The sequence below is a fragment of the Natrix helvetica genome (assembly GCF_964273705.1).
Source record: "Natrix helvetica genome assembly, chromosome: 16".
NCBI lineage: Eukaryota > Metazoa > Chordata > Lepidosauria > Squamata > Natricidae > Natrix > Natrix helvetica.
This window is the reverse complement of record NC_138563.1, coordinates 1,154,635-1,179,957: the sequence shown is the minus strand read 5'-3', so window position 1 is coordinate 1,179,957 and position 25,323 is coordinate 1,154,635. Positions and strand designations below refer to the sequence as shown.

General features: G+C 50.6%; 1 protein-coding gene across 2 annotated transcripts; it reads left to right on the top strand.

Moving 5' to 3' along the window:
* The first annotated feature begins 1,412 nt into the window (after positions 1 to 1,412).
* Positions 1,413 to 24,651, top strand: DENND4B (DENN domain containing 4B). 2 transcript variants are annotated; one of them, XM_081967978.1, is made up of 28 exons: positions 1,413 to 1,497; positions 7,787 to 8,103; positions 8,616 to 8,868; positions 9,172 to 9,241; positions 9,959 to 10,128; positions 10,285 to 10,526; positions 10,696 to 10,762; positions 11,248 to 11,306; positions 11,394 to 11,538; positions 12,025 to 12,200; positions 13,205 to 13,305; positions 13,489 to 13,704; positions 14,178 to 14,323; positions 14,850 to 14,989; positions 15,158 to 15,275; positions 15,692 to 15,898; positions 16,822 to 16,950; positions 17,107 to 17,266; positions 18,147 to 18,311; positions 18,399 to 18,823; positions 18,908 to 19,012; positions 19,108 to 19,286; positions 20,070 to 20,259; positions 20,627 to 20,872; positions 21,311 to 21,416; positions 21,707 to 21,872; positions 22,531 to 22,595; positions 23,501 to 24,651. In XM_081967978.1, exons 2-28 carry the CDS (start codon positions 7,805 to 7,807, stop codon positions 23,644 to 23,646), a joined length of 4,491 nt encoding a protein of 1,496 aa, XP_081824104.1. In that variant the 5' UTR covers positions 1,413 to 1,497; positions 7,787 to 7,804; the 3' UTR covers positions 23,647 to 24,651. The 2 variants fall into 2 exon arrangements, with proteins under 2 accessions (XP_081824104.1, XP_081824105.1); XM_081967979.1 differs by lacking the exon at positions 1,413 to 1,497 and adding an exon at positions 6,695 to 6,821.
* Positions 24,652 to 25,323: the final 672 nt, after the last annotated feature.

Sequence of the window (25,323 nt, the reverse complement as noted above, 5' to 3'; positions counted from 1 at the left end):
AGATGATGGATGGATGATTTCTCCTTTGTGTTGTTGTTCTGATTTGCTTTTCTCTTTCTTTCTTTCTTTCTTTCTTTCTTTCTCAAGAAGGAAGGAAGGAAGGAAGGGAAGGAAGAGGAAGGAAGAGAGATAGAAAGAGAAGGAAAGGAAAGAAAGAAAAAGAGAAAGAGAGAAGGACAGAAAGAAGGGATGAAAGGAAATAAGTAAGATAGAAAGAAAGAGGGAGAGAAAGAGATAAAGAAAGAAGGAATGAAAGACAAACAGAAAGAAAGAGGGAGAGAGAAAGAAGGAAAGGAAAGAAAAGAGAGAAAGATAAGGAAGGAAGGAAGGAAGCTCAAGTTGCAACTTTGCATCCAAATACTGTAATTCAAAAATAAAAATTAAGATTAAAATAAACAAGTGAATACATGGATGACTAAAGCTTACAAATTTGATTCCCTCTGCTATTTCAACCCCCCACTCAACGGGCAGGACTACAGGTGCCCAAATCCACAGCTAGGGTGGCCCACAGCCCCTCTCAGATAGTCCCATCGTCCTGGGCTTCCCAAACCAGCCACGCTGGCTGTGGATGATGGCGCTTGTAGTTCCACACACACCGTTTAAGAGCCCTGAACGTTGCAGAAGTCGCTCTTTGCTCCAACGTTCCACTAGAGGGCGCTCGTACACAAGCCACCTTCCATAGAAGGTGAAATTTGGATTTTAAAAAACGGATTAGAAATATATATGAAATAAGCAAAAAATGAAATTTGGATTAAAAAGAAATTTGGATTAAAAAATATATGAAATAAGCAAAAATGAGGGTCTCCATCCGAAGAATAGAAGGGTCTGTTGGCCCAGGGAAAAGAAAAACCTCCCACTCCGAGACCTCCCCCCCCCAAAAAAAAAATCCTGCCAGGCATCTATGAAGTTGATTCAAAACTGGTGAAAAGACACACCTCAATAGAGCATATACAGAGTGCTTTCAACAGATACAAATCAGGCTCCAGCCCTTGCATCCCTTCGCTTTCATTCTATTCTCTCCCCCCCCCCCCCCCAATTTTGCAAATGTTTGCTCCCAGGGTCCAACCCCATTGCAAGAAGCCATCAAGCCTCAGGCAGGGGATCTTCGTTTTGGGGGGGATCTCCTCGTGGTCCCCCATCCTTCCTGTCTCCAGGCCAACCCGAGAAAGGTGCAAAAAAAAAAAGCAGCAACGCTTTTCATTCGAAGAACCTCGAATGGGTTTTCCGAGGGGGGGGGAAGAAAAAAAGAAAGGAGGGGGGAAGAGTGATTTTGTGGATTCCCACGTGCGACCCCGCCTTCTGACGTGCAATGCGCCCGACCGGGTTAAAAAAAAAGAGGTGGGAGAAGGTCCTCCTGGCCGCTAGAGGGCGCCCTGGCCCTTTTCTTTTCTTTTTTTTCCCCAGCCAGCAAGCCACCGAGCCAAGGCAGGCCAGAGCGGGCGAATGGCGAGGCTGAAGCTTTTGCAAGAGGCAGGGAAGGGCTTGAAGTTTGCACAGGTAGGTGGCAGGCGTGCAAGGCGGGGCGCCTCCCCCTCCCTTTTTTGCAATCTGTAAGGGGGGGTTCCTCTTGCTTCTCCCCCCCCCAGGTCTCTTCTGCTTCCCCCCCCCCCCATTGCAATGACCCAGCTGGAATTGCAGCTGTGCAAATGCAAAGGGGCGAGGAGAGAAGGGAGGGGAGGGGGGTTGCTGGGGACTCCCCCCCTCCCTTTTTGCCCCTCCCTCTCTGCTCAGCTGACTCTGGCCTGGGAAATTGAAGGGGGGGGTCCTCCTCCCTGCAATTCCTCCCCCCCCTTCTTCAATTTGGGGGAGAATCCCAGATCTTTGTGGGTTGTTTTCCTGTTTGCATTGCGCTTTTGGATCGGGGGGCCCATGGTGCTCAGCGGGGAGGGGAGGGGAGGGGGTGGGAGTAACCGGCTGGGGAGGATGGGGTCTGTACGCTCCCTGCCTGCTTTCTCTGCCCATCCTTCGTCTCCCCCCCCCTTCCTCTTCCCAGCCTTCAACAGTAACAAGAGTTGGAAGGGACCTTGGAGGTCATCTAGTCCAACCCCGTTGCTCACGAATCAGGGATTCGAACCGCCGACCTTTCTGATCTCTTTGCTGGGATGGTCTGGAAACATCCAAAGGGTCCTTCATTCCTGACTAGGGCAGCCACTCTGCATTTCAATAGCAATAACAGATGGAATAGCAGAGTTGGAAGGGACCTTGGAGGTCATCTAGTCCAACCCCCTTGCTCACGCAGGAGACCTGCACTGGGGATTTCTTAGCCCCTGAGCCCCCTCTTCCCATCCCTCGCCCTGCCTTGCCAGGGTCGAGCCTCCAGGTCCCAGGGCAGTTTATCTGAGCGCTCATATCTTGGGCACAGCCTGTTTTTCCCAGGCCTGGCTGGGGATGATGGGCGAAAGAGTCGCGTGGTCCCCCCCTTTGTGGTTACCCCAATGCTGGGTTTCGAAATGAATTGTTTTAGGGGTGCGGGAAACGACGAATGACGGGCAGGTTGTCTGCGGTGGGCAAACAGGTGTCATTGTGGGTTTCTCATTTCTTTTTGTGTGTGTTTTCACACACGCCATAAAAGTTGAAGCCAAAATTTGACTTCCTGCTTTGAGATTGGCACCTGCCAGTTATGCCAAGCAGCTAAGCCCCGCCCCTTTCCTCCCCCTCCCCTTACCCCATTGAGAGGGTCACACCCCACACAGACACCCCCCCCAAAAAAACCTTTTTTGCAAAATCTGCACCGTATCCGAGTGACATTTATGGCTGAATCCGTTCCCGGCTCATGCCAAAAAAAAAAAAAAACCCACCCCAAACTGGGTCCTGAGTGCGAATGTCGCTTTGGGTTTTGCAAAAATAAAAATTTAATTGGATTAAGAAGCGTTTTTTATCCTTTCCGGTCAACAGAGGGGAAAAGGCACCAGATTATTTTATGTGTATGTGTGTGTGTGTGCTTTTTTTTAAATGAAGCCTGTTGCAGACTGGCCTCCCTCGCAGGGGGAGCGGGCAGATCAGCCGTAAGCCGGGATTCGGAGTAAAATCGTGGCTTGTGGGCACAGCCAGGCGGTAGGCAAAGGCTCATAAACCGGGAATATTCATGCCAGGCTGTGTTTGGAGAGCTTGCAAGCAGCTTTGCAGGCAAGTTTGGGGTTCGAGGGGAAGGACACCCCCAAAAGTTTGGGAAGACACCCATCCTCGTTAGCATCGTGGTTTAATGTAGGTTCTGTCTCGTCTGCCTTCCGGAAAACCCACCTCAGATCTGTGGTTTGCCGTGTATTTCCGCCGGAAGTAGACGTCAATGTGACTGAAAACCTGGATTTGCTAGCTGTCCACCTGCGGGGAATTTCCCCCATAAACGTGCGACAAAATACAATTTTTGTTGCTTAAAAAAAACCCTCATTTTGACCCCCAAATTTCCTCTGCCTCCCACGTCGACATTTTGCGTTGTGATTGTCGTTTTTGGTTGTTGTTGCACGAGGAATTGTGCCAAAAGTGGAAGAAATAAACGAAGACATTGCGAGGAGCGGGCAGGAATTCAACAGGTAGAGCCGGTAGCCCACCCACCCTTCTTATGTCTGCTTATCTGGGGCCTCCGGCAAAATGTGCCTTTTTGCAAAATCCAGAAATAAATACGAAATAAAAACAAACTTAGAACGGATGACGGGCAGGCCTGGATTTACGACAGCTCATTTAATGGCGGTTCAAAGCTGCAACGAGGCTTGAAAAAAAGTGATTTATTGACCATTTTAATGCCCATAAAAATCATTTTGGGGCCTGGGTAACACAGAGAGATCAAAATTCACAGGCTTGGCAGCTGGTTCATACTTACGACGGTCGTCTCATCCCCTTTTGTGACTTTCTGGCCAGCCACATCCATGTGGGAGAAGCCCGATTTGCTTAACGACCGGAGGAGCAACTTGTGAATTTAACAAGTGTGCAAGGAAAAGTCATTGAAAACTTACTTAGGAAAGGCCTTGCTTAGCAACGAGGCTCCGTGGCGGGTTGTAAGTCGAGGAGTACCTGTATTTTTGCTGCGGCAGGGTTCTTCTTCTCCAGCCATTGAGACCCCATTAATGCGGAGAAGGAGGGTCCATCTTGAAAAAACAGCTCCCCGCAAGGAGAAATGTAGCCCTTCAAGGAGAAAAGTGCCTAACTTTCAATGAGCAGAGAATTTTTCTCCTCCCCGTCTGCTTACTATTATTTTTCAGCATGTTAGACCCCATTAATTTGGAGAAGGAGGGTCCACATTAAAAAAAAAAAAACAGCTCCTTGCAAGCAGAAATGTAGCCCTTCAAGGAGAAAAGGGCCTAACTTTCAATGAGCAGGGAATTTTTCTCCTCCCCGTCTCCTTACTATTATTTTTCAGCATGTTAGACCCCATTAATTTGGAGAAGGAGGGTCCACATTAAAAAAAAAAAAACAGCTCCTTCCAAGCAGAAATGTAGCCCTTCAAGGAGAAAAGGGCCTAACTTTCAATGAGCAGGGAATTTTTCTCCTCCCCGTCTCCTTACTATTATTTTTCAGCATGTTAGACCCCATTAATTTGGAGGAGGGTCCACATAAAAAAAAAAACCAGCTCCTTGCAAGCAGAAATGTAGCCCTTCAAGGAGAAAAGGGCCTAACTTTCAATGAGCAGGGAAATTTTGTCCTCCCCGTCTCCTTACTATTATTTTTCAGCATGTTAGACCCCATTAATTTGGAGAAGGAGGGTCCACATTAAAAAAAAAAAACAGCTCCTTGCAAGCAGAAATGTAGCCCTTCAAGGAGAAAAGGACCTAACTTTCAATGAGCAGGGATTTTTTGTCCTCCCCGTCTCCTTACTATTATTTTTCAGCATGTTAGACCCCATTAATTTGGAGAAGGAGGGTCCACATAAAAAAAAAAACCAGCTCCTTGCAAGCAGAAATGTAGCCCTTCAAGGAGAAAAGGACCTAACTTTCAATGAGCAGGGATTTTTTGTCCTCCCCGTCTCCTTACTATTATTTTTCAGCATGTTAGACCCCATTAATTTGGAGAAGGAGGGTCCACATAAAAAAAAACCAGCTCCTTGCAAGCAGAAATGTAGCCCTTCAAGGAGAAAAGGGCCTAACTTTCAATGAGCAGGGAAATTTTATCCTCCCCGTCTCCTTACTATTATTTTTCAGCATGTTAGACCCCATTAATTTGGAGAAGGAGGGTCCACATAAAAAAAAAAAAACCAGCTCCTTGCAAGCAGAAATGTAGCCCTTCAAGGAGAAAAGGACCTAACTTTCAATGAGCAGGGATTTTTTGTCCTCCCCGTCTCCTTACTATTATTTTTCAGCATGTTAGATCCCATTAATTCGGAGAAGGAGGGTCCACATTAAAAAAAAAACAGCACCTTGCAAGCAGAAATGTAGCCTTTCAAGGAGAAAAGGACCTAACTTTTCATTGATCTAGGAATTTTTGTCCTGTCTCCTTATTATTGTTTTTCAGCAAGTGAGACCCCATTAATACGGAGAAGGAGGGGCCACATTGGGGAGGACGGGGAACAACTCCCCGCAAGCAGAAATGTAGCCCTTCAAGGAGAAAAGTGCCTAACTTTCTATGAGCAGGGAATTTTCATCCTCACAGCCTCCTTACTATTATTTTTCAGCCTGTTAGACCCCTGTTAATTCAGAGAAGGAGGGTCCATCTTGAAAAACCAGCTCCCTGCAAGCAGAAAAGTAGCAGTTCAAGGAGAAAAGAGCCAAATATTCAATGAGCAAGGAATGTTTGTTCTCCCTGTCTCTTTATTATTGTTCTCCAGCAACGAAGACCCTGTTAATTCAGAAAGGGAGGGATCCCCCTTGAAAAACCACCTCCCCGCAAGCAGAAAAGTAGCAGTTCAAGGAGAAAAGAGCCAAATATTCAATGAGCAAGGAACGTTTGTTCTCCCTGTCTCTTTACTATTGTTCTCCAGCAACGGAGACCCTGTTAAATCAGAAAGGGAGGGATCCCCCTTGAAAAACCAGCTCCCCGCAAGCAGAAAAGTAGACCTTCAAGGAGAAACCAAAATCTGAATGAGCAGGGAATGTTTATCCCCCCCTGTCTCTTTACTATTGTTTTTCAGCAATTGAGACCCTATTAATTCAGAGAAGGAAGGTCTACATTAGGAAAAACCGGCTCCCCGCAAGCAGAAAAGTAGCACATCAAGGAGAAAAGTGCCTAACTTTTAATAAGCAGGGAATATTTAGCCTCCCTGTCTCCTTACTATTGTTCTCCGGCAATCGAGACCCCTTTATTTCCGAGAAGGAAGGTCCACATTAGGAAAAACCAGCTCCCCGCAAGCTGAAATGTAGCACTTCAATGAGAAACCAGAATTTTAACGCGTAGAAATGACCCCTTTATAGTTTCCTTCCTTCATTTTTTTCCACCCCTGTTTTTCCAGCTCTTCCTTTTTACCCAAGCAGATGTGTCTGTGTGTGTGTGTGCGCCTGCTTTTTCCATGCCTCTGAGCATGCACAGAGTACCATGCCGGCTGTCGGTTTCGCGCCCAGGCCGGTTTGGGGGGGATGTGACTTTTGCTCTGAATAAATCTCAGGGACATTTTCTTTGCTTTTTCGCGAAGCCGAGAAACGAGAAACGGGCATTTCCTCTTTTGTCTCGCCCAGCCCTTCCTCGGCGTTTTGCGTTGACTGCAAAATTAAAAAACACACACACACACATACACAACTTGAATTGTTGCCGCCCCACATCGCAACGCTTCTCCTTTCTGCACTGGAGGACCCACCGGTTCGGGGCAGAGGATTGCAGAGGCGTTGGAGGGCTCCCGTTCGCTCATCCGGGGGCAGCTGGGTATGGTGCCCTCCCTTCCTTTGGCATCGGCAGTTCGGGTGGGCATGCGGTGGGCAGCCGGGCGCAGGACGCACCCAGCGCCAGTCAGTTGGCACAGGGTGACACCTGGGACGTAGAGACGTTGGTCCGGAGGAGGAAACAGCAGGGGGGGGACAGGGGGGGGTACGGAGGGGGGACTCCAGATCCCATGGTTCTTGAGGCCGGCTGTTGGCGCGATGGGAACTACTGCAGGGGCAGTGCCAATCAAAAGGAAGGCTTGCCAACTTCTTATTCAAGGAGCTTTTTTAAAAACTCTTTTCTCTCCTTTATTCTTTTTTTAAAAAAAAACATTCTTTAAACTTCCTTTTTCACTCTTTTTCAACGTGTTTTAGCTAGAAAAGATTTCCGTGTTTCTCCTACTTTTTTTTTAACAGTTGAAAAGAATACTCTTTATAATCTCTTTTTTCAATTTCTTTTTTCTTTTCTTTAACCCTTTCCTTTTTCCCCCCCCCCTCTTCAATTTATTTCTTTTTTTAAAAAAAACAAAACGCTACCAACTTCTTTTTAAACTCTTTTTAATGTGTCTGCTTGGGCGGGAGGTGGGGTTGGACTAGATGGCCTACAAGGTCCCTTCCCACTTCTGTTCATCTGTTAAAAGGGGTTTTTTTTTTTTAAAGACTTCTCTTCAAACCTCTTTTTTCCCCCAGTTTCCTTTTCCTTTTTTCGTTTTTTTTCTTTCAAAAAAACCCAAACAGTATTTAAACTTCTTCTTAAACTCTTTTTAATACCTTTGCGATTGGAAACGTACCCGCTGTTTTCGCAGCCGGCCTTCGAATCCAATGTCCTAGAAACGATAGGGAGGAAATGAGGAGGATGAGGGGAAGGGTCTCACCGGGCTTCCGTGGCAACCGGACCCCGCAACGTTCCGCACGGACCTTCCGCCGTTGCCCGGACAGTCAGGCGGCCTATGGGGCTTGCCCTCCGGCTGCTGGCATCACCCTCTCGTTTCCTTCCCTTGCCGCAGATGCCGTGAGGCTGCGTCATGGCGGAGGAGTGGGCCCCCCAGCTGGTGGACTATTTCGTGGTGGCCGGCTTGGTGGACACCTCCAAACCGCTGGAGGATGACACCCAGGGGTCTCGCCCGGCCCGCCCGAGCGAGCCCATTGTGGACGTCGCGGTTATCGTCCGTTCGCAAGGCGAAGAGGTACCGCAAGGCTTCACCTGCATCGATCGTACCACCTCGGGGCACCCGGTGGAGCTCAACACCAGCCTCCTCAACAACCCCCAGATGTTCGTTTGCTACCGGCGGGGGCGGGATAAGCCCCCCATCGTGGAATTGGGGTAGGTCGCGGAAGGTTCGGGAGGGATCCGGCACCAGCCGAGAACAGCTATCCTGTCCTTTTCGGAGACAACTCCGTACTATAACTCCCAGGATTGAGAGGGGCGCCCGATGCGTGCCACAGGTGGCACGCACAGCCCTCTCTGCGGGCACGCCAGCCGTCGCCCCAGCCCATTTCTACCGTGCATGCATGCACGCCTCCCACCAGTCAGCTGGTCTTCGGGTCCCTGCCGCACAGGCGTGAGGGGGCAGGGGGCAGGCGCGGGAGGGCGCTTGCATTGCATTTTGAGCCCCCCCCCCGCCCCATTTTGGCTTCCAGGTTGGCACAGGCCCAAAAGTGATGCGCCGGGCCACCTCGCGCTCCATTTTCGGCCTCGAAAGCCGCCTGCACCAACCTGGGAGCCAAAATGGGCACCGATGGGACACGCGACAACGAAAAGATGAAGCCAACCCAATGTCCTATCCCGCTCCCTGGGAGGGTGAGTGCATCTGACGTGGGTTTTTTTTTTTTTAGGGTGCATTATGGGGGCAAGGACCAGCCCAAAGCGGGGTACAAAATCGTCGACACCACGCCCTACAGTCACTCAGCCAACCTGGCCTCGGGTGCGCCAGGACATCAGCACACGTTCCTGACGTATCGGCGGGCCAGCGAGGGGCAGGCGTACAGCGCCTTGGGGATCACGGACATCTGCCTGATCGTGCCCAGCAAAGGGGAGAGCACGCCCCACACTTTCTGCCGGGTGGACCGGAACCTCAACGCCGGGATGGTGAGTCGGAGAGTGGGCGGGAAACGATGGGTCCAGGCGCTTTTGGGTGGCCGCTCGCAAGAGTCCCACGGGGTCACCGCGGGTGGTGGAAGGGGGTCGTCTGAGAGTCCCCCCGTGTTGGAAACTTGTGACCCCCGTGGCGGGAGAAGGGGGGGCAGCTCCATGATTATTTTATGGAAAGAGGCGGGAATCCGTTGCTGGTTTTGTGTCTCGTTGGATTGGGCCGACGGCCAACTTCCCAGGTCTCGCCTTCTGCTTCTCTGCCGGACTGACACCCCATCTTACTCTCTTCTCTCTCCAAAGTGGGGACCCGCCCTCTACATCTGCTACAAGATGGCGCTCGCCCAAGGAAACACCCTTGTCTACGAAGCAGGTAAGGAAAATACGGAGGCGAATCTTTGCTTTTGGAGATTGGTTTGCGGGGCACAGTCTCCAAGGGCAGGCCCAGCCAAGCTCGGGATGCGGTAGTCAATGCCGTAGTTTGCCAAAGCAAAGAGAGCAAGTGGGCCGTCACAGGAGAGGCAAAGAGAGAGAATTACGCTTTCCCCTCTTCACCCTACGTTATTTCTTGGTTTTTTCCCTTTAATTTTTTGTGAGAAATAGCTCAGCAAGCATCCAAATAAAGATTTAAAAGCACATTATAATTTCCTACTTCCTTATGAGTAGCTGAATGTATCCCGTTGGTTTAAGAGAAAGGAAATTGCTATTAAGCTTCAAATTAAACATAAATATCAAGAATCACGATATTTGCTCAGCACGCTGGCTGGGGAATTCTGGGAGTGCAACCCGTGAGGGATTCTGGGAGTTGAAGTCCATCCCTCTTAAAAGGATTGTGGCTGGGGAATTCTGGGAGTTGAAGTCCATTCCTCTTCAAAGGATTGTGGCTAGGGAATTCTGGGAATTGAAGTCCACCTGTGAGGGATTCTGGGAATTGAAGTTCATCCTTCTTAAAGCATGCTGGCTGGGGAATTCTGGGAGTTGAAGTCCATCCCTCTTAAAGTCGCCATCTTTGATGTTGACATGGCTGTCTGAATTCTCCGTCCTGTAAACGTGCTTATTTTAAGCCAAGATGGTTTTCCTCCCTTCCCAGGTCTCCTCAGCCGCTTCCCGGAGGAAGACAACGAGGTTTTCCCACTCCCCGAATCGGTGCCCGTCTTCTGCCTGCCCATGGGGGCCACCATTGAAAGCTGGCCAGCTGACACCAAGTACCAACTCCCCATTTTCTCCACCTTCGTGCTAACTGGCGCTTCGGGAGACAAGGTAACGCGGGCGCGGAAAAAAAAGGGAGGTGCAAAACCTGAGTTTCTTTGGGCGGGTGCTTGGCACCCCTAAGATCCACCTCTTAGTCCTCGACTAAGGCGAGGCTTTTGTCCGGAATAACTCTGCTCCCTTCTCCTCCCTCTCCCCATACTCCAGGTTTACGGGGCCGCTATGCAGTTTTACGAGTCCTTTCCCCGAGAGCGCCTCACCGACCGGCAGTCCATGTGCCTCAACCTCCTCACCGTGGTGGACCGCCGTCCGATCACCAACAAGTCCATCCAGACGCGGAAGAGCATTTGCGTTCTGTCTCACTGGCCGTTCTTCGACGTCTTCCGCAAATTCCTCACCTTCCTCTACCGCTACAGCATCTCCGGACCCCACGTCTTGCCCCTCGAGGCGTAAGTGGGGACGGGGGGGGCGGGTGGACTCCGTAGAAGGGGGTCCAGAGGAAGCCCACGGTGGGGGGAAGGGAGAGGAAGTAGGCAGGAACCGGCCTCGCATTTCGCGATTGTTACAAAATAGGCTTGTCTGTTTTCAACCGTTCTCTCCTTTCTGCTATTTTCTTAGGCATATTTCTCACTTCATGCACAACGTTCCTTTCCCGTCCCCGCAGAGACCTCGGATCTTGGTTCAGGTGAGTGGAAGCCCAGGACCTGCCAGGGCCGATCTCTGCAGAACTTGGCCAGGAGTCTCGGAAAGTCCCGAACCAATTAAGCGAACTAATGGTCTCCTGCAAACTCCACTCCCCAGTCGCTCCTCTTTTATTCCCTCTGGGAGACGCCATTCATCATCCACCTGTGGCCTTATTCCCAAGTGGACCCCTGTTCTTTAGCTCTTCCCTTCATCTGGCAGCTCTGGGAACAGGCTCCAGCTGTTCTTCTGCCCCACTGATGTCTGACTCCAAAGGCAGCTGATAACCGGCATACGGCTCTGGCCCCCTCTCTGCCTTAGACACAGAGCCCTCATCCGAGACTTTCTCAGACTCCAGGACTGGCCCAGGTTCCTCCCCAACCCTCCTCTCTGTCCGACTCTGATAGCGGCCCACGACAGTATTGTGCAGTTGTGAGTTTGTGCGAGGTGTTGTGTCAATCGGCTCCTCCCTCTTTGTTCGCTCCTTAGATGTCGCCCTACGACAACCTGCTCTTATGCCAACCTGTTTCGTCCCCGTTACCTCTCAGGTAAGGACGGGACGAGGCAACGGGGGATCACGTCCAAATTCTGCCAGCGGAAAATTGAGAATTTTTTTCCTCCCCTCCCGGTTGCAGCGGGGCCAGCTTCCTTACCCTCCTGCAGACCCTGGGGCCCGAACACGCTGTGGCCCTGATGGTGGCTGTGCTGACCGAACAGAAGCTCCTCATCCATTCGCTACAGCCGGACGTCTTGACCAGCATCGGAGAAGCTTTGGTCTCGGTTAGTGTCCATTGGCCTGAAGGCAGGGGAAGGAGAAGAAATGGGTGGGGGGGCTGGGTACCTCAAGAGCGCAGTGAAAAATTGGGGAGGGTCCCTATACACCTTGGCTATGAGATTTAGTCTCCCCAAATTGTGACAATCATGCTGGCTGGGGGATTCTGGGAGTTGAAGTCCATCTATCTTAAAGCACACTGGATGGGGGATTCTGGGAGTTGAAGTCCATCTATCTTAAAGCACACTGGATGGGGAATTCTGGGAGTTGAAGTCCATCTATCTTAAAGCACGCTGGATGGGGGATTCTGGGAGTTGAAGTCTATCTATCTTAAAGCATGCTGGATGGGGAATTCTGGGAGTTGAAGTCCACCTATCTAAAAGCATTGTTTCCCGCGGGATGCTGGGAGTTGAAGTCCACAAGGCTTAGAAATTGTCCTGCTTGGACCCCCCGCTGTAAAATGTTAGATACCAGTTGTGTTTCTCTTCCTCCAGATGATTTTCCCCTTGCGCTGGCAGTGCCCGTACATCCCTCTCTGCCCGCTCACCTTGGCCGATGTCCTGTGCGCCCCAGTGCCCTTCATCGTGGGCCTCCACTCCAGCTACTTCGACCTGTACGACCTGCCCCACGACGTCATGTGCGTGGACCTCGACACCAACACAATCTTCCAGTGAGTGTCCGCATCCTGCAATCTCGGGGTGAACACATTCGGGGGGGGGGTCATCGAGGCACGTCTGGTTTGACGACCGTTTTGATCACGGTCATTAAGCAAATTGCTGCGGTCGTTAAGCTGGTCTTCGCGAGTGCCTGAAAACGCCCCCAAAGTGACTAAAAATGCCCCCAAAACAGGCCGTTTTCTGGGCCATTTCCGGGATGTTTTTCTGGACCGTTTTCAAGCCATTTTGGGGCCATTTACGTACCATTTTTCAGGTTATATTTTGACCCAAAAAGGCCGTGAAAAATGACCTGAAAACAGCCCGAAAAATGCCCCCAAAACAGGCCATTTCTGGACCATTTTTGAGGTTGTTTCAGGTTGTTTTCATGCTGCTTTTTGGCTATTTTCAGGCCGTTTTTCGGGCCAGTTTTGGTCCATTTTTCAGGCCATTTTCGGTCCGTTTTTCAGATTGTATTTTGGCCCCAAAACGACCTGGAAACAGCCCCCAAAATGGTCTGAAAACGGCAGAAAAAATGGCCAAGAAACAGTGTGTTTTTGGGCCATTTTTCAGGCTGTTTTCTGGCCATTTTGTGCCGTTATTCAGGCCATTTTGTGGGCCAAAACCGCCCCAAAAACAGGCATGCGTGCGCCGGAAACCCGAAGACCAGCTGTCTGGCACACCCATGCACCCCGACCAGTTGCTCTTCCGGCACTCTGGCGCGCACACTTGCAAACACACGCACGCCCGTTCTGATTTGGGCACTACATTTTTTAAACTTTCCCGTTCTATTTTATACGAAGGAAGATCAAGATGGAGCTGCCTTGAGTTTCTTTCTCACCTTCCTTTCCATCCCGGGGCGTGCAATATTTTTTCTTCCAAAATTGCTCCCCATTCCTTGATGTGTTTGAATCCTTAACTGGCGCGCGCGCGAGGGGGAAACGGGGGAGGGTGATACTAGCGTTCCTGGGGACCCCGGCAGGAGGCACTAATCGTAGGGGCAGCTTTGCTGTGTGCACAGGTGCGAAGAACGGAAGCTGTTGTCGTCGCGCTCTCTCCCCCGGAAGCCCTGTAAAGTGCTGCTCGCCTCGTTAAACTCCCAGTACCAACAGCTGGATGAAAGTAAGTGACAGGGGCAAGAACTTGGCACGGCGGGTGGGCATGGGTATCCATCAATCAATCAGAATAGAACTGGGAGGGACCTTGGAGGTCTTCTAGTCCAGCCCCCTGCTCAAGCAGAAGATTTCAGACAGGTGGGCAGGTTTTGGCATCCCCCAAATGGTTCGTTCCATTCTTTTGTTACAGTGTACAACCGTCCGGTAGAGGAGGCTTCCTTGGAATTCCTGCTGACCGACTACGACGTCATTTATGGACGCCGGAAGCAGCTGGAACTGGACATCCGAGGGGCGTTTCTGCGATTCATGGCTTGTCTGCTGAAGGGCTACCGTGGCTACCTCCGGCCCATCACCCAGGCTCCCTCGGAGAAAACCCGAGATTCCAGCAGTCTCTTTTTCCTGCAGGGTAGGAAAGCTGAGCTTGTTTGGGGGCGATTGACATGTTTTAGAGCAAGGCCCGCGGGCCGGATTCGGCCCACAGAGTTCTTAAAGCTGGCCCGCGGGCCGGCCTGGAAATAGCAAGCGGGCGGCCCAAAAAAACAGGCCATGCGGCAGGAGGCATCCGTCCTGTCTCCCCCCCTCCCGCCGGCCTCCAGAGGAGAACTACAATGTTGATCCAGCCCTCCAAGAAATCCAGTTTGACACCTCTGTTTTAGAACAAGCATCTTCCTCTTAGTTAGCAATCCACTCCACATTGCCTTGGTGTCGAGAGAAATTGGGCCTTCCAATCGGTCTGAGAGGGAGTTTTTGCGCTCGTTTTCCTCATCCCTCCCCTCTCCCTTTCCTCTGCTCTCATCTCACCCCGTGCGAGGCGAGAATAATTACGAGAACCGTCGTGAGATTAATTAAACCTTCGGTTGCGCGCTCCATCCCTTACAGGTTTCCTGAAGTCCCGCGACCGAGCCTACCACAAATTCTACGGACAGCTTTTACGGACGCAGCTCTTCACACAGTTCATCGAGGAATGTTCTTTCGTCAGCGACCGCCATGCTTGCCTGGAGTTTTTCGATTCCTGCGTCGACAAGGTAGCCGGAAGGAGATCTGAATTTACAATTCAGTCGGGTTTTATTTCTAAGGACTAGCCTTAAAATCTAGTCTTTAGGGAGCTCAAACTTGGATGCACGCTGGAGAAAAAGAGACGAGAGATGACATTTAACCACGGAATTATTCTCTCGCTGTCCTAAAAACTCGAACCTCAGTTGCAAGGGCTAGTAAAGAACTCATCGGTTGCTACTAAAAGGAAAGGAAAAGCAATTAGGGCTAATCCTCGACAATGCAGCCCCCAAATTTCCGTTTTGAGACCCCGCTTTCAGGTCTTTCTAGCCACAGTTTTATGGGAATCGTTAAATTGGGAATGTTGCGGTGGCCTAGTTCTTGCCTCACAATCAGGAGGCTGTGAGTTCAATCCTAGGTAAAGGCAGATATTTCTCTCTCCGGGCACAGTGGGAATATATATCTGCTGGATGAGCAGGCGAAGATCTTGAGATGGTTGCCTTCATGGGACGGTTTCCTTAAATTTCCATTTTTTCGCCGTCTTTTGTTGATTTCAAGGTGCAGGTGGACTTAGAGAAACCCGAAGAAGCTCCTTTGATTGAACTGGACGACATCCGGGGCAGCGAACACACTGTTTTTATTATGCCCCCTGAGGAACCCACTGGGCCCAACGGCTTGGAGCTAGTGCCGACCTACAAGTGAGTGTCCCAACCTGGTCCCAGCCAAATCCTTTTAAGTCAATCAGGGCAAAATTTCCATTCGTCCTAAACGCCGTTAGGCTTAAAACGAATCTCCCTGCGTCGCTCCCACTACCCAGAGCGACACATTCAGTTTGGGCTCTCTGTTTTTTTGTGTGTGTGTTTTAGATACGATACCTTCCCGATGCTCCAGACCAAGCTCTTTCAGCGGGACCAACTCATGCCCTCCCTGTGCCAAGCCCGAACCAGCGCCCCCAGCAGCCCTGCCCCTCGCCGCACCCAGCAGGTAACTATTGCCAGGTCTCTCTTAAATTTTGCAATCCAGTTTCCCACCTTGGGATTTCTTGGTGGTCTCCCGTCCACGTACGAGTCAGTCCTAGCCCTCCTGAGCTCCTCTGGTCCCATCAGAGGTTGATTTATTTTTTTTAAAAATGTACATTAATACAGTGCCTAATAAACAGCGTATTGTGTGGGTCATTAATAATAATAATAATAATAATAATAATAATAATAATAATAATAATAATGCCAAAATCGAAAAATCCTCTGATGATGCCAAATGCAGACTCTGCAAAGAAGTTGATGAAACTGAGGTCGATTTTTTAATCACCGTTTTTTAAATAAATAGTGATTTGTATCGCCGTTTTTTTTTAAAAAAAATAAAAATAAAACAAACTGACATTAAACCACTTTCCTTTCTAGGAAATTAAGGTGGCCCAGAAAGTCGCGCAGAAATATTCTTCCGTGCCGGATATGTGGGCTAAATGCCTGCTGGGTCATTGCTACGCGCTCTGGTTTATTACGCTGCCCGCCTATGTCCGAATGGCGACCTCGAAGGTACAAGCTCTGCATGTCGCATACGAGGTGCTGAAACAGATGGAGACCAAAGAAGTCGTCTTGCCAGACGAGGTAGGAGTCCCGTTTGTGTTGCTGCAGAGAATCTCCCCCTTCGGGGTCTTCGGGGGGGGGGCTGCGGGTCAGAGAGGGGCAGAAATCCCTACTTGGGGTCTACTTCGCCTTCCTGGTGGAGGGCTTTGGGCGAAGGCTGGAGTTCAATCCTAGGTAGAGGCAGATATTTCTCTCTCTGGGCACACTGAGAATATATCTGCCGAATATAACTCCTCATTGGCAATACGAATGGCATCCGGCCAGTAAACACTCAGTTCCATTCAGCCTGGACTCCACTCCGCAAGATATTATGATGCTGATGATCAATCGTTGATTTTTTGATGTCAGGGCGGACAGACTCCAGTCCATAATTTTGGGGGGGGGGGGGGGGCATCTGTAGGCCTCCATATTTTGTAGAACTACAGTTCCCAATAGCCCATGTTTCCCAATTAGGCATCTTCCCCACCCTCTATGGGACCCCCTGTTCATCCTGCTAGCCTGGCGCTTCCCAAATCTAAATAAATTACCCCAAAGTGGGTTCGAAGTGGTTTTTCTTCGTGTCACCACGCACACATTTCCCGACACAACCGGGATATTTAAAGTGACCAGATAGCTGTACAATAGTCGGAAATCTCCCCAAATATTCCCGAAAATCGAAGACCCTACCATGCCAAGCTACGGCGTGGCTGAAGAGAGGGCCCTATAAACGGTCCTTGAACTTTCGCTTTCACTTTCGCTTTCTCATAAGTGGTTCTGCCTGAAGAAGGAAAGCGTTGGGAAGCACTGGGATACACACTTGTGCGGTGACCCCAGGTGACCTCGCACCTTAGGAATTCCCGCTGGGATTTCCTGCTTAGGAATTCCCGCGGGGTTTAACTGAAAGTGGGTTTAACTGAAAGGGGGAAATTGGCATCCATCTCCCCCCTTCCCTTTCTCGTTCAAAGGTGTGCTACCGTATCCTGATGCAGCTGTGCGGCCAATACGGGGAACCGATACTCTCCGTCCAGGTCATGCTGGAAATGAAACGAGCCGGGATCGTCCCCAACACCATTACCTACGGCTATTACAACAAGGTATTTCCGCCCCCACCTCCTCACTTCTCACCTTCTCCAGGGCTTAGCATGGTTTTTGCAAGCAGCCATGAGTTCTTGGGGGCACTCGCGGGCCACCCGTGCCGGGCCGCGAGTTAAACCCGGATTTTCCCATCCTACCCCTGTCTTTCGCCGTAGGCCATTTTGGAGTGCAAGTGGCCGTCCAGTAGCCAAGGAGGCCGCCTTCGCTGGGCCAAGCTTCGGAACGTCGTCCTGGGGGCCGCCCACTTCCGGCAGCCCCTGCGCCAGCGGCAGCGCCAGCAAGACGCAGATTCACAGAGTCTCAGCCCTTCAGCAGGTACAATTCTGAAAACAGGCAAGGGTCAATTTATCCCCCACCCAGAACACGACCTCTCCAGCCAAAAGGCTTTAAGATGGGGGAACTACAACTTCCGGAATTCTCCAGCCAGCATGCTTTAATATGGGTGGACTATGGCTCCCAGAATTCCCCAGCTAGTGTCCTTAAGATGGATAGACTATAATTCCCAGGATTCCCCAGCTAGTGTCCTTAAGTTGGACGGACTATAATTCCCAGAATTCCCCAGCCAACATGCTTTAAGATGAGTGGATTACAATTCCCAGAATTCCCCAGCTAGAGTCCTTAAGATGGACAGACTATAATTCCCAGAATTCCCCAGGTAGCGTCCTTAAGATGGACAGACTATAATTCCCAGAATCCCCCTGCCAGCGTGCTTTAAGATGGGTGGACTACAACTCCCAGAGTCTCCCAGCTAGCTTGTTGATTGCATGAACTAATTCTACTTTATGGTAAGGTTACGTTAACACAGCCTTGCACTACAAAACTCCTACTCTCTCTTTTATACCTCTGAAAAACTAGAGACGGATCCTTCTGTGATTCTTTCTCCATCTGTTATACAGCTGGGGCTCAGAAGTCTTTTATCTGAGGGTTCCCTAGGTAGCTACACCATCTTCCAAGGCCATTTTACTACGTAGATAATTCTACTTGACTGTAAGCCTACTATAACGGAAGCTTGCAGGTCTGAAAATACAAATCTCCCGCCATCTCTTTCACAGCCTGAGAAATTCCTTTTCCACCCGTTATGCAGCTGAGGGCTACGCTGTCTCTTATCTAATTACAATAACTTAACAGCAGCACAGATAAACACCAGGCACCTCTCAAAGGGAAGGGGGTCTTCCTCTTTTTTTTTTACTGGCAGACAGCAAAGAGGCCAAACCCCCCAAATATCAACCCCACACTGGCCTTCAGCGGCAGACGACCTGGTCCGGGAGCAGCTTAAGAGAGAACCTGCAATCTACGTCACTTGCAAAGAGTGGCAGCCTGAATTTTCCCAAGCAGGACATGCCAGCGGGCACATTCCTGGGTGAGTCTGAATCCGAGGGGAGGGGATTTCGTTATCCAACAGGGGTGGAAAAATCAGGTACCAATTTTAAAATCTTCCCTGCAACAGGGAAAATGTTGGGCAGTCCCAAAACCGAAAGCAATAATATGCTTCCTCCCTGGTTGCGCATCGCGCGGGACGGGCCTGGAAGCTCGGAGGGCAGCAGTCTTTCGGACATCAGCACTTTCTTGACGGATGAGAGCGACAGGTTAACGGTGAGCAGCGTGGAGACCGGACAACAAGAGGGAGCTACCCCGGGGTCAGGCCAGGCTGCTGAAAACCGTCGCCAGGGGAGCACCCCTCGCCGGAGTCTGACCGCCAAACTTCAGCAGTTTCTGTCCCCCATCAAACGACCTTCCCTGAAGCACGGTTCCAGCGGGGAGGTCTCCCATGGGCGCGGCGGATCTGAACACCGAGAACACCCCTCTCGCCAGGGTCCGCTGGAGGGACACTTGCTGCTTCTCCCGGAGCGTCCAAGATCCACAGCCTCAGAGGTCAGTATTCCTGTGCGGGACGAGTCTTCAAAATTCTTTCTCGCGATCCTTTTTCTCGACTCAACCCGCTCTTTCCTACCACAGAGTTCGGCCTCTCTGGGTAGCGAGTACGATCTCTCGGATACATCCGTGTGTAGTTACAACCTCCGGAAATCCAGCGATCGGTTGTCAGAGCCTCCGGCAGTTGAGGTACCTTTTCCGCGCGATCTGCCGTGTCTCTATCCGGGAGTCCTTGTCTCGTCCCCACCGTTTTCCCTCACAGAACGATTATCCTGTCCTTTCAGGTGTTCCTTTCCAGCTGCTCACGATGCGAGGCTTGCAACTCGCTGGTGTACGATGAAGAGGTGATGGCTGGGTGGAGTTCGGATGACTCCAATCTGAACACCACTTGTCCCTTCTGCGGACGTCTCTTCGTGCCCTTCCTCAGCATCGAGATCCAAGATTTCCAAACGGTTTCTCTCAGGTCCGAGTGCCGATTATGCTTACTGTCCCTGCCTCCGGCATGTTCATCTTACTCCTGATTATTTCCCCCACTGTACGAGCACCAAGGGACCATCCTTAACCTCATCATTGTCAGGGTTCCAAATAGCATCCAAAAGTAAATCAAGAGTCCAAGGCAAAGGATTGCTCAAAGTTCCAATTTATAAAGAGAGCCATGTGGGCACATCTGGGAAAACCCGAATCTGAAAGCTTCCCGATTTTCCCCACCCCGTTGAAAGTTCAAGATCTTGCCCCCCACACCCACAAGTCCATCCCATGGTCCAATTGTCCACTGCCACGCTGGCAGTTTCCACCCATCCAGTTCCGTCAGGTGCAGAGGTTCAGAGACAAAGGATGACCTTGGCTTTCTAGAAAGAACGTTGTTATGGCTACCTATCGTCTAACCCCGTACAATCCCCCCTCCCGTTTTCCCATCATAGAAAAGGCACAGTAGAATAATTGAAAGCGTGGCAGGCCGAAGATCCAAGAGAAAAGATGGCTGCAGGCCTGACAATCATCTCGCTTAGAGTTGTGATGGGTTGTTAGGTTTTGTGTATATGTGTGTGTGTGTGTATGTGTGTCTAACACACAAGTGTGGGTATGAAGTATCATGTGAGCCCAGAAAACGGTTTAATGCATTAACCAAGTTAAATGGGTCCTGAGAAGGAAGACGTGTGCATGGGAAATGGTTTTTTACCCTCCCCGCAACTTGGCTCACTCGCTTGAGCCCTCTGCTCTCGGTTCAAAGCTGTTTGTTCTCTTTTAGTAATGCTGATGTTTCGGACACGAGTTCAGTGTCCTCAGATTGGCCCCGGGACAGCGAAGCCCCCGTGCCAGGCGGCCAGGGCCCGGTGCTCAGTGATCGGTCCCAATGCCTCCTGCTGGACGAGGCAGAGACAGATCCGCGGCGGAAATCCAGAAACGGATCTCTATGCAACGGCTTCAGCGAATCACCGGTACGGATTCCTACGTCCTTCCTCGCTCGGAGAGTTGGGATAGGCAAAGGCAAATGGTGTTTCTCTTTCAGAGGCTCGTTTCTGAAGGAATGGGTAGCAAATTTGTTGTAAAACAGCACGGTTTTCTAACAAGTAAGGTGCCTGTCCTGGCCTTCCTTTTGAGCATTAAGTTTCTGGTCCTCGTGGAGGGGGTTTGTCTTTGTCAGAGTTGGTTGCATAATGGCCCCACAAATAGGGTCGTTAAATGAGGATGATGAAAAAGAATTGGAATGCAACGTAACTGGATCCTTCTTTCCAGAGTCTGAGACTTCAGCTCCCATGTTTCTGGGGCTGAGGGGGAATTAGAACCCGTCCTTTTTTCTCCCAGCTGCCTCAGGGTCCTGCCGCCCAGGTGGAACAGCTGGCTTTTGCCTACCTCAGCCCCCTGGTCCTGCGTAAAGAGCTGGAGACCCTCCTGGAGAACGAGGGAGCCGTCTTCCTATCTCAGCCTGAGCTGGTGGACAACCATCCCATCATTTACTGGAACCTGGTCTGGTATTTCCAGCGGTTGGGCCTCTGCAGCGGCCTGCCCCAGCTGCTCCTGGCTTCCAAGCACGTCCAGGCGGCCTCCCAGGTAACACAACTCTCCTCCGCACGACAACTCTGCGAGGGAGGCAAGGTTGAGAAGGCATCTCAAGGACATCCCAGAAGAAAACAGAAATTGGGATGTAGGTCCATCTCGGGGGGAATTTGAAGAAAAGCCAACTCTTTTGAGTATGGCTTTTTTTGCGGGAGGCAGGGGGTTGGACTGGATGACCTTGAGGGGTCCCTTCCCACACACCTCTCCTCAAAACAAGAACCGGCATCCTGAGGAGAAATTCTTAATCAGAATCCAGTGGATTTCAAACCTTCAATCGGTGTTTCTCCATCTTGAGAACCTTTAAGGCAGGTGGACTTCAACTCCCAGAATTCCCTGGCAGGCTGGGGGATTCTGGGAATTGATGTCTACTTTCCTTAAAAGTTTCCCAAGGCTGAGAAACTCAACTGTTCTGCTTCCTTTTCTTTTCCCAAGGCACCGACTCCGGAGGGCCCTTTCGTCAACGTACGCTTACTCTGGGATGTGCTGAGTTCCGATCCCGACACCTTCCCCCCTCTCTACATTCTCTGGAGGCTGCACGGTACGTGCGAGAATGGCCAGTGTTTCCTTTGAACCCTTTTGGCGCACGGTCCTTTTGGATAGTGACGGATTTATTGCACTCTTCTCTGGTCAACGTCTGTGGACCCTCCTGGGATGCAAAATGTCCCTCGGTGGTCGCTAAAACGGCATGAAAGATTCGTGGCGATCTTGATGGTTTGGCTGGCTGTAATAGATAGAGATGAGCATCGGTGCCATCTGGTCCTCGGGCAGCCAGGTGTGCGAACGGAGGGGGCATTTCGGATTCTTATGCCAGTCCTCTTCCTTTCCCAGGCCAGATTCCCACGCGGCTGCAAAATTGGCGCAAGCATAACCACCCGTTCTCTCTGTCCTTCCTGGAAGCGGTCATTAATTATCTTGGCCTGGGGGAGGTCCACAAAGCCATCGTCCTCTACGTCGAAAAGGTGGCAGGCTATGCCAACTCCGGGCTGTTGCAGAGGTGGGCTTTCTTCTCCTGTCCCTCGTGGTCCAGGCCCCTCCCTCAAAAACAGTCGATAGCAGGATGCGGGGGGGGGGGGGGGGAAGGCATCAAATTGGAGGCAGAATCTTCAACTTCCTTTAACAAATTCGTTTATTTACACGTCATATCTTTCCCTCCATCCATCTCTCTCAAAGAGTGGCTCTCAGTGTACAGTATCTATCTATCTATATAAATGGCTCTGTGTGCGTGTCCCCCAGCATAACTCTGGAACGCCTGGAGCAATTTCAACCAAACTTGGTACACAGATGGTTTATTCTCTGGAAACAAATACTGTGGGGGTAAGACACCCCTAATATCCCTGGGTGGGTGGGTGGGGTTCTGTTAAGATGCAGCCTGTTGTGCCTTTAAACGGCTTCTACCGTGCTGCCGTAAAATGGCTTCTACTGTACAGCGCAAAGGAGTTGCTTCATAGTCCTCCACAAGAGGGCTCCCTCTGGTAAGGGGGAAAATCTCAACATTAGAAAAGCTCAACGGAAGGAGGATTAGTATAAATAAATACTCCGGCAGTGCCAGGTTATCGGCTAATAATAAATAAAGCAATGCATAAAAATTAACGGTAAAATTAAGTTAGGGGCTAAACGTTTCAAAATGGCTCCGTCTTTTCCTTTTGTTTCAGGAGCGTGTATCGTGAATTTCTCTTCCTGAAAATAGCCGCGCTGGGCAGGGAGCGTGTGGACATTGGTAAGGAGTTGGAGGAAGATGGCCAACGGGGTTGAAGGGGGTGGGGGCAGACACGATCCCTATACGTTGGAGGTCTGGGAAGAGGAGGATGGCCTCACTGTCGCATTTTGGGGATCTGTCCCTTTGGGACTTTTTGGTTGGGCTGTCTCCTTGAGGACTAGCACCTTGGTTGGCCCAGTGTGATTCATAAAGCGGGGGAGGGGGATTTTCTACCTTGAGGACTAGTTCCTTGGCTGTGCCTGGTGTACTTTATAAAAGAGTGGAGGGGGGAATGCTACCAAGATCTCCCACCCTAAGGACTAGAACCTTGCCCACGCCCAGTGTGTATTATAAAAGAGGGGGAAGGAATGCAAGCAGGCTCTCCCACTATGAGGACTAGTATCTTACCCATGAACAGTTTGTATTATCAAAGGGGGGGGGATAACGCATTAGGATTTCTCACCATGAGGACTAGCACCTTTCTCCTGCCCAGTTTGTTTAATAAAAGGGGGGGAAAGACATTAAAATCTCTCACCATGAGGACTAGCACCTTGCCGTGCCCATTCTGTATCATAAAGGGGGGGGGGCGCCACTAGGATCTCCAACTTTGAGGACTAGCAACCTGCCTACACCCCTCCAGGATGGTTAATAAAAAGAGGGGAAAAAACCTTTTTGCAATCATTTTACGACCTTTGTGGCCACCGTTGCTAAGTGAATCATCGCTGTTTTAAGTTAGCCACAAGGTTGTTAAGCGAAGCTGCCTTTTCCCCGTTGCTGGCCAGGGGGTCGCAAAAGGAGGACGGCATAAACCCCCGGGGACCGTCACAAGGACGACCCCATTGGCCAAGCGTCTGAAAAAAATGGCCATTTGAGGCCGTTGTTAACTTGGAACGGTCACTGAACGAAACACTTCTCTCTCCCCGCAGCCGAATTTGACAAGAAGTACAAGTCGGCCTTTTCGAAGCTGGCCAGCAATATGGGGAAGGAGCCCCTCCGACAACAGAGGGCACAGCCCCTCACCACCAAGGCCGTCGATTGCCGGAAGAGTTTCGGGGCCAACCTGGAATGCTAGCGGGAGGGGGAGTCCAGCTGCCCCCCACCACCAACCCATCCATCTCTCTCTCTGCTGCTGCTATTGTCTGGGACAAAAAAAAAAAAAACTAACCAAGGATGAAACTGGAGCTGATACCAAATTTGGGGAGGGGGCGCAGACGAGGTCCCTAGGCTGTTTCCAGCACCCCTGGGCCCTTTGGGGTGGGGGTGTGCAGGAGGGAGGGGGTCCCAGGACGGAGACCCCATCCTTTCGATCCTGGGAGCTGTGTTGCTCTCTTCCTCCGAAGGAATTGAGAGGAGGGGGATTCCCGGTCCAGGTCTGCACTTTGCACATGCCTAGGGGCTCAAGACTCCCCCAGACTCACAGTCACATAGACACCCCAAATCTCTTCCTCCTTCCCTCCCCCTCCTCAAATCTGGGTCTTCGCCCCCACTGTAAATGTCTATTTTTGTGCACCGTGTCCGGTGCAGAATTGGAGTGGGGGGGTGGGGGGGATGCAGTTATGCCCCGCCCACCCCTGAAGGACAACTCCCCCTCAGGTTGCCCCACCCACTCCTTTCTCTTCCACCCCTCCCAATTCATTAGGGAGGGGGGTTACTTGGGGAGGGGGCTTACCCGCCCGTCCCAAAGTGGTCTCACTTTGTGTTTTTGGTTTTTTAAGTATTATTTTTACCGTCAGTGTTACAAGAAAGGGGGGAAGAAAGAAACAGAAAACAGAAGCTATTTTGTAAATTTATTTATTACAGAGCCCCTCCCTCTTATTTCCCCTGTCCTTCCCCCCCCTCCCCTTCCTTTGTGGCACGTGCTTTAACTGTAAGGGCGCACTGTTTTTCTGTTCGTAAAAAAGAGCCCTGGGACTCCCCCAGGGGCGAGGGGTTTCCTCTCCCCCACCAACCTCAGGGCTCAGTCTGAGCAATATGGTCCCCCCACCCAGCCCCATTGTTGCCGTGTTTCTGTTGAGTTGGGTTTTCCCCCCCCCCCTCGTCCTGTAAATAAAAAAAGGCATCTGTATTTTCCTTCCTGCGTCTTGTCTCCCGTTTCATGATGGAAAGAGGGTTTCTGAGAATGTGCAGAGGGCCTTCCCTATCTGGAGGGGGTGTGTGTTTCAGTTCCCAGCTTTTATCATCATCCTCTTAATCCCTTGCGAGATGGAGTCTCGGCAACTAAATGGAGCTAGAAGAGTGTGTTTCCTGGCCGGATGCTGTCCCTGTTGCCAGAGCGGAGTTTTGTTCGGCAGATATATTCTCAGGGTGTCCAGAGACATATTTGCCTCTACCTAGGATCAAACTGACAAGCCTCCCGATTGTGAGGAGAGAGAACTCCGCCTCCACTCAGTTCCCATCTTTATGCTGTGTCACGATGTTAAAAAGTTTGCTAGGCCTGAACTGCCTGAATTGACACTCAAGAGTTAAACTAAGAAAGCTTTATTGCGCAGGTCATAAAACAAAAAAAGGGTTCTTATCTGAAAGTGATTTATTGCGCACGCGTTACACATTCCAAAATTCCTCTCTTCTTTGTTCGGCAGCCAACTTTGGCTGACGAAGCTTTCATTATCAAAATGTAACCAATTAGTTATTTTCTGTTTTATTTTATTATTAAAGTTTGTTTATTAATTAGAATACTTTTAAAGACTTATTTTTCTCAATATCTCAAAAGATATGCGGAAGGGAATCAGCCACGGTCCATCGGTCTCTA

What these genes read in the sequence shown, in the direction of transcription:
- DENND4B (XM_081967978.1), top strand. Translation starts at nt 7,805, where the DNA reads ATGGCGGAGGAGTGGGCCCCCCAGCTGGTGGACTATTTCGTGGTGGCC. An exon ending in CAGTCTCTTTTTCCTGCAGG is followed by an intron (nt 13,705 to 14,177) that starts GTAGGAAAGCTG and finishes CATCCCTTACAG; the next exon opens with GTTTCCTGAAGTCCCGCGAC. An exon ending in TCGATTCCTGCGTCGACAAG is followed by an intron (nt 14,324 to 14,849) that starts GTAGCCGGAAGG and finishes GTTGATTTCAAG; the next exon opens with GTGCAGGTGGACTTAGAGAA.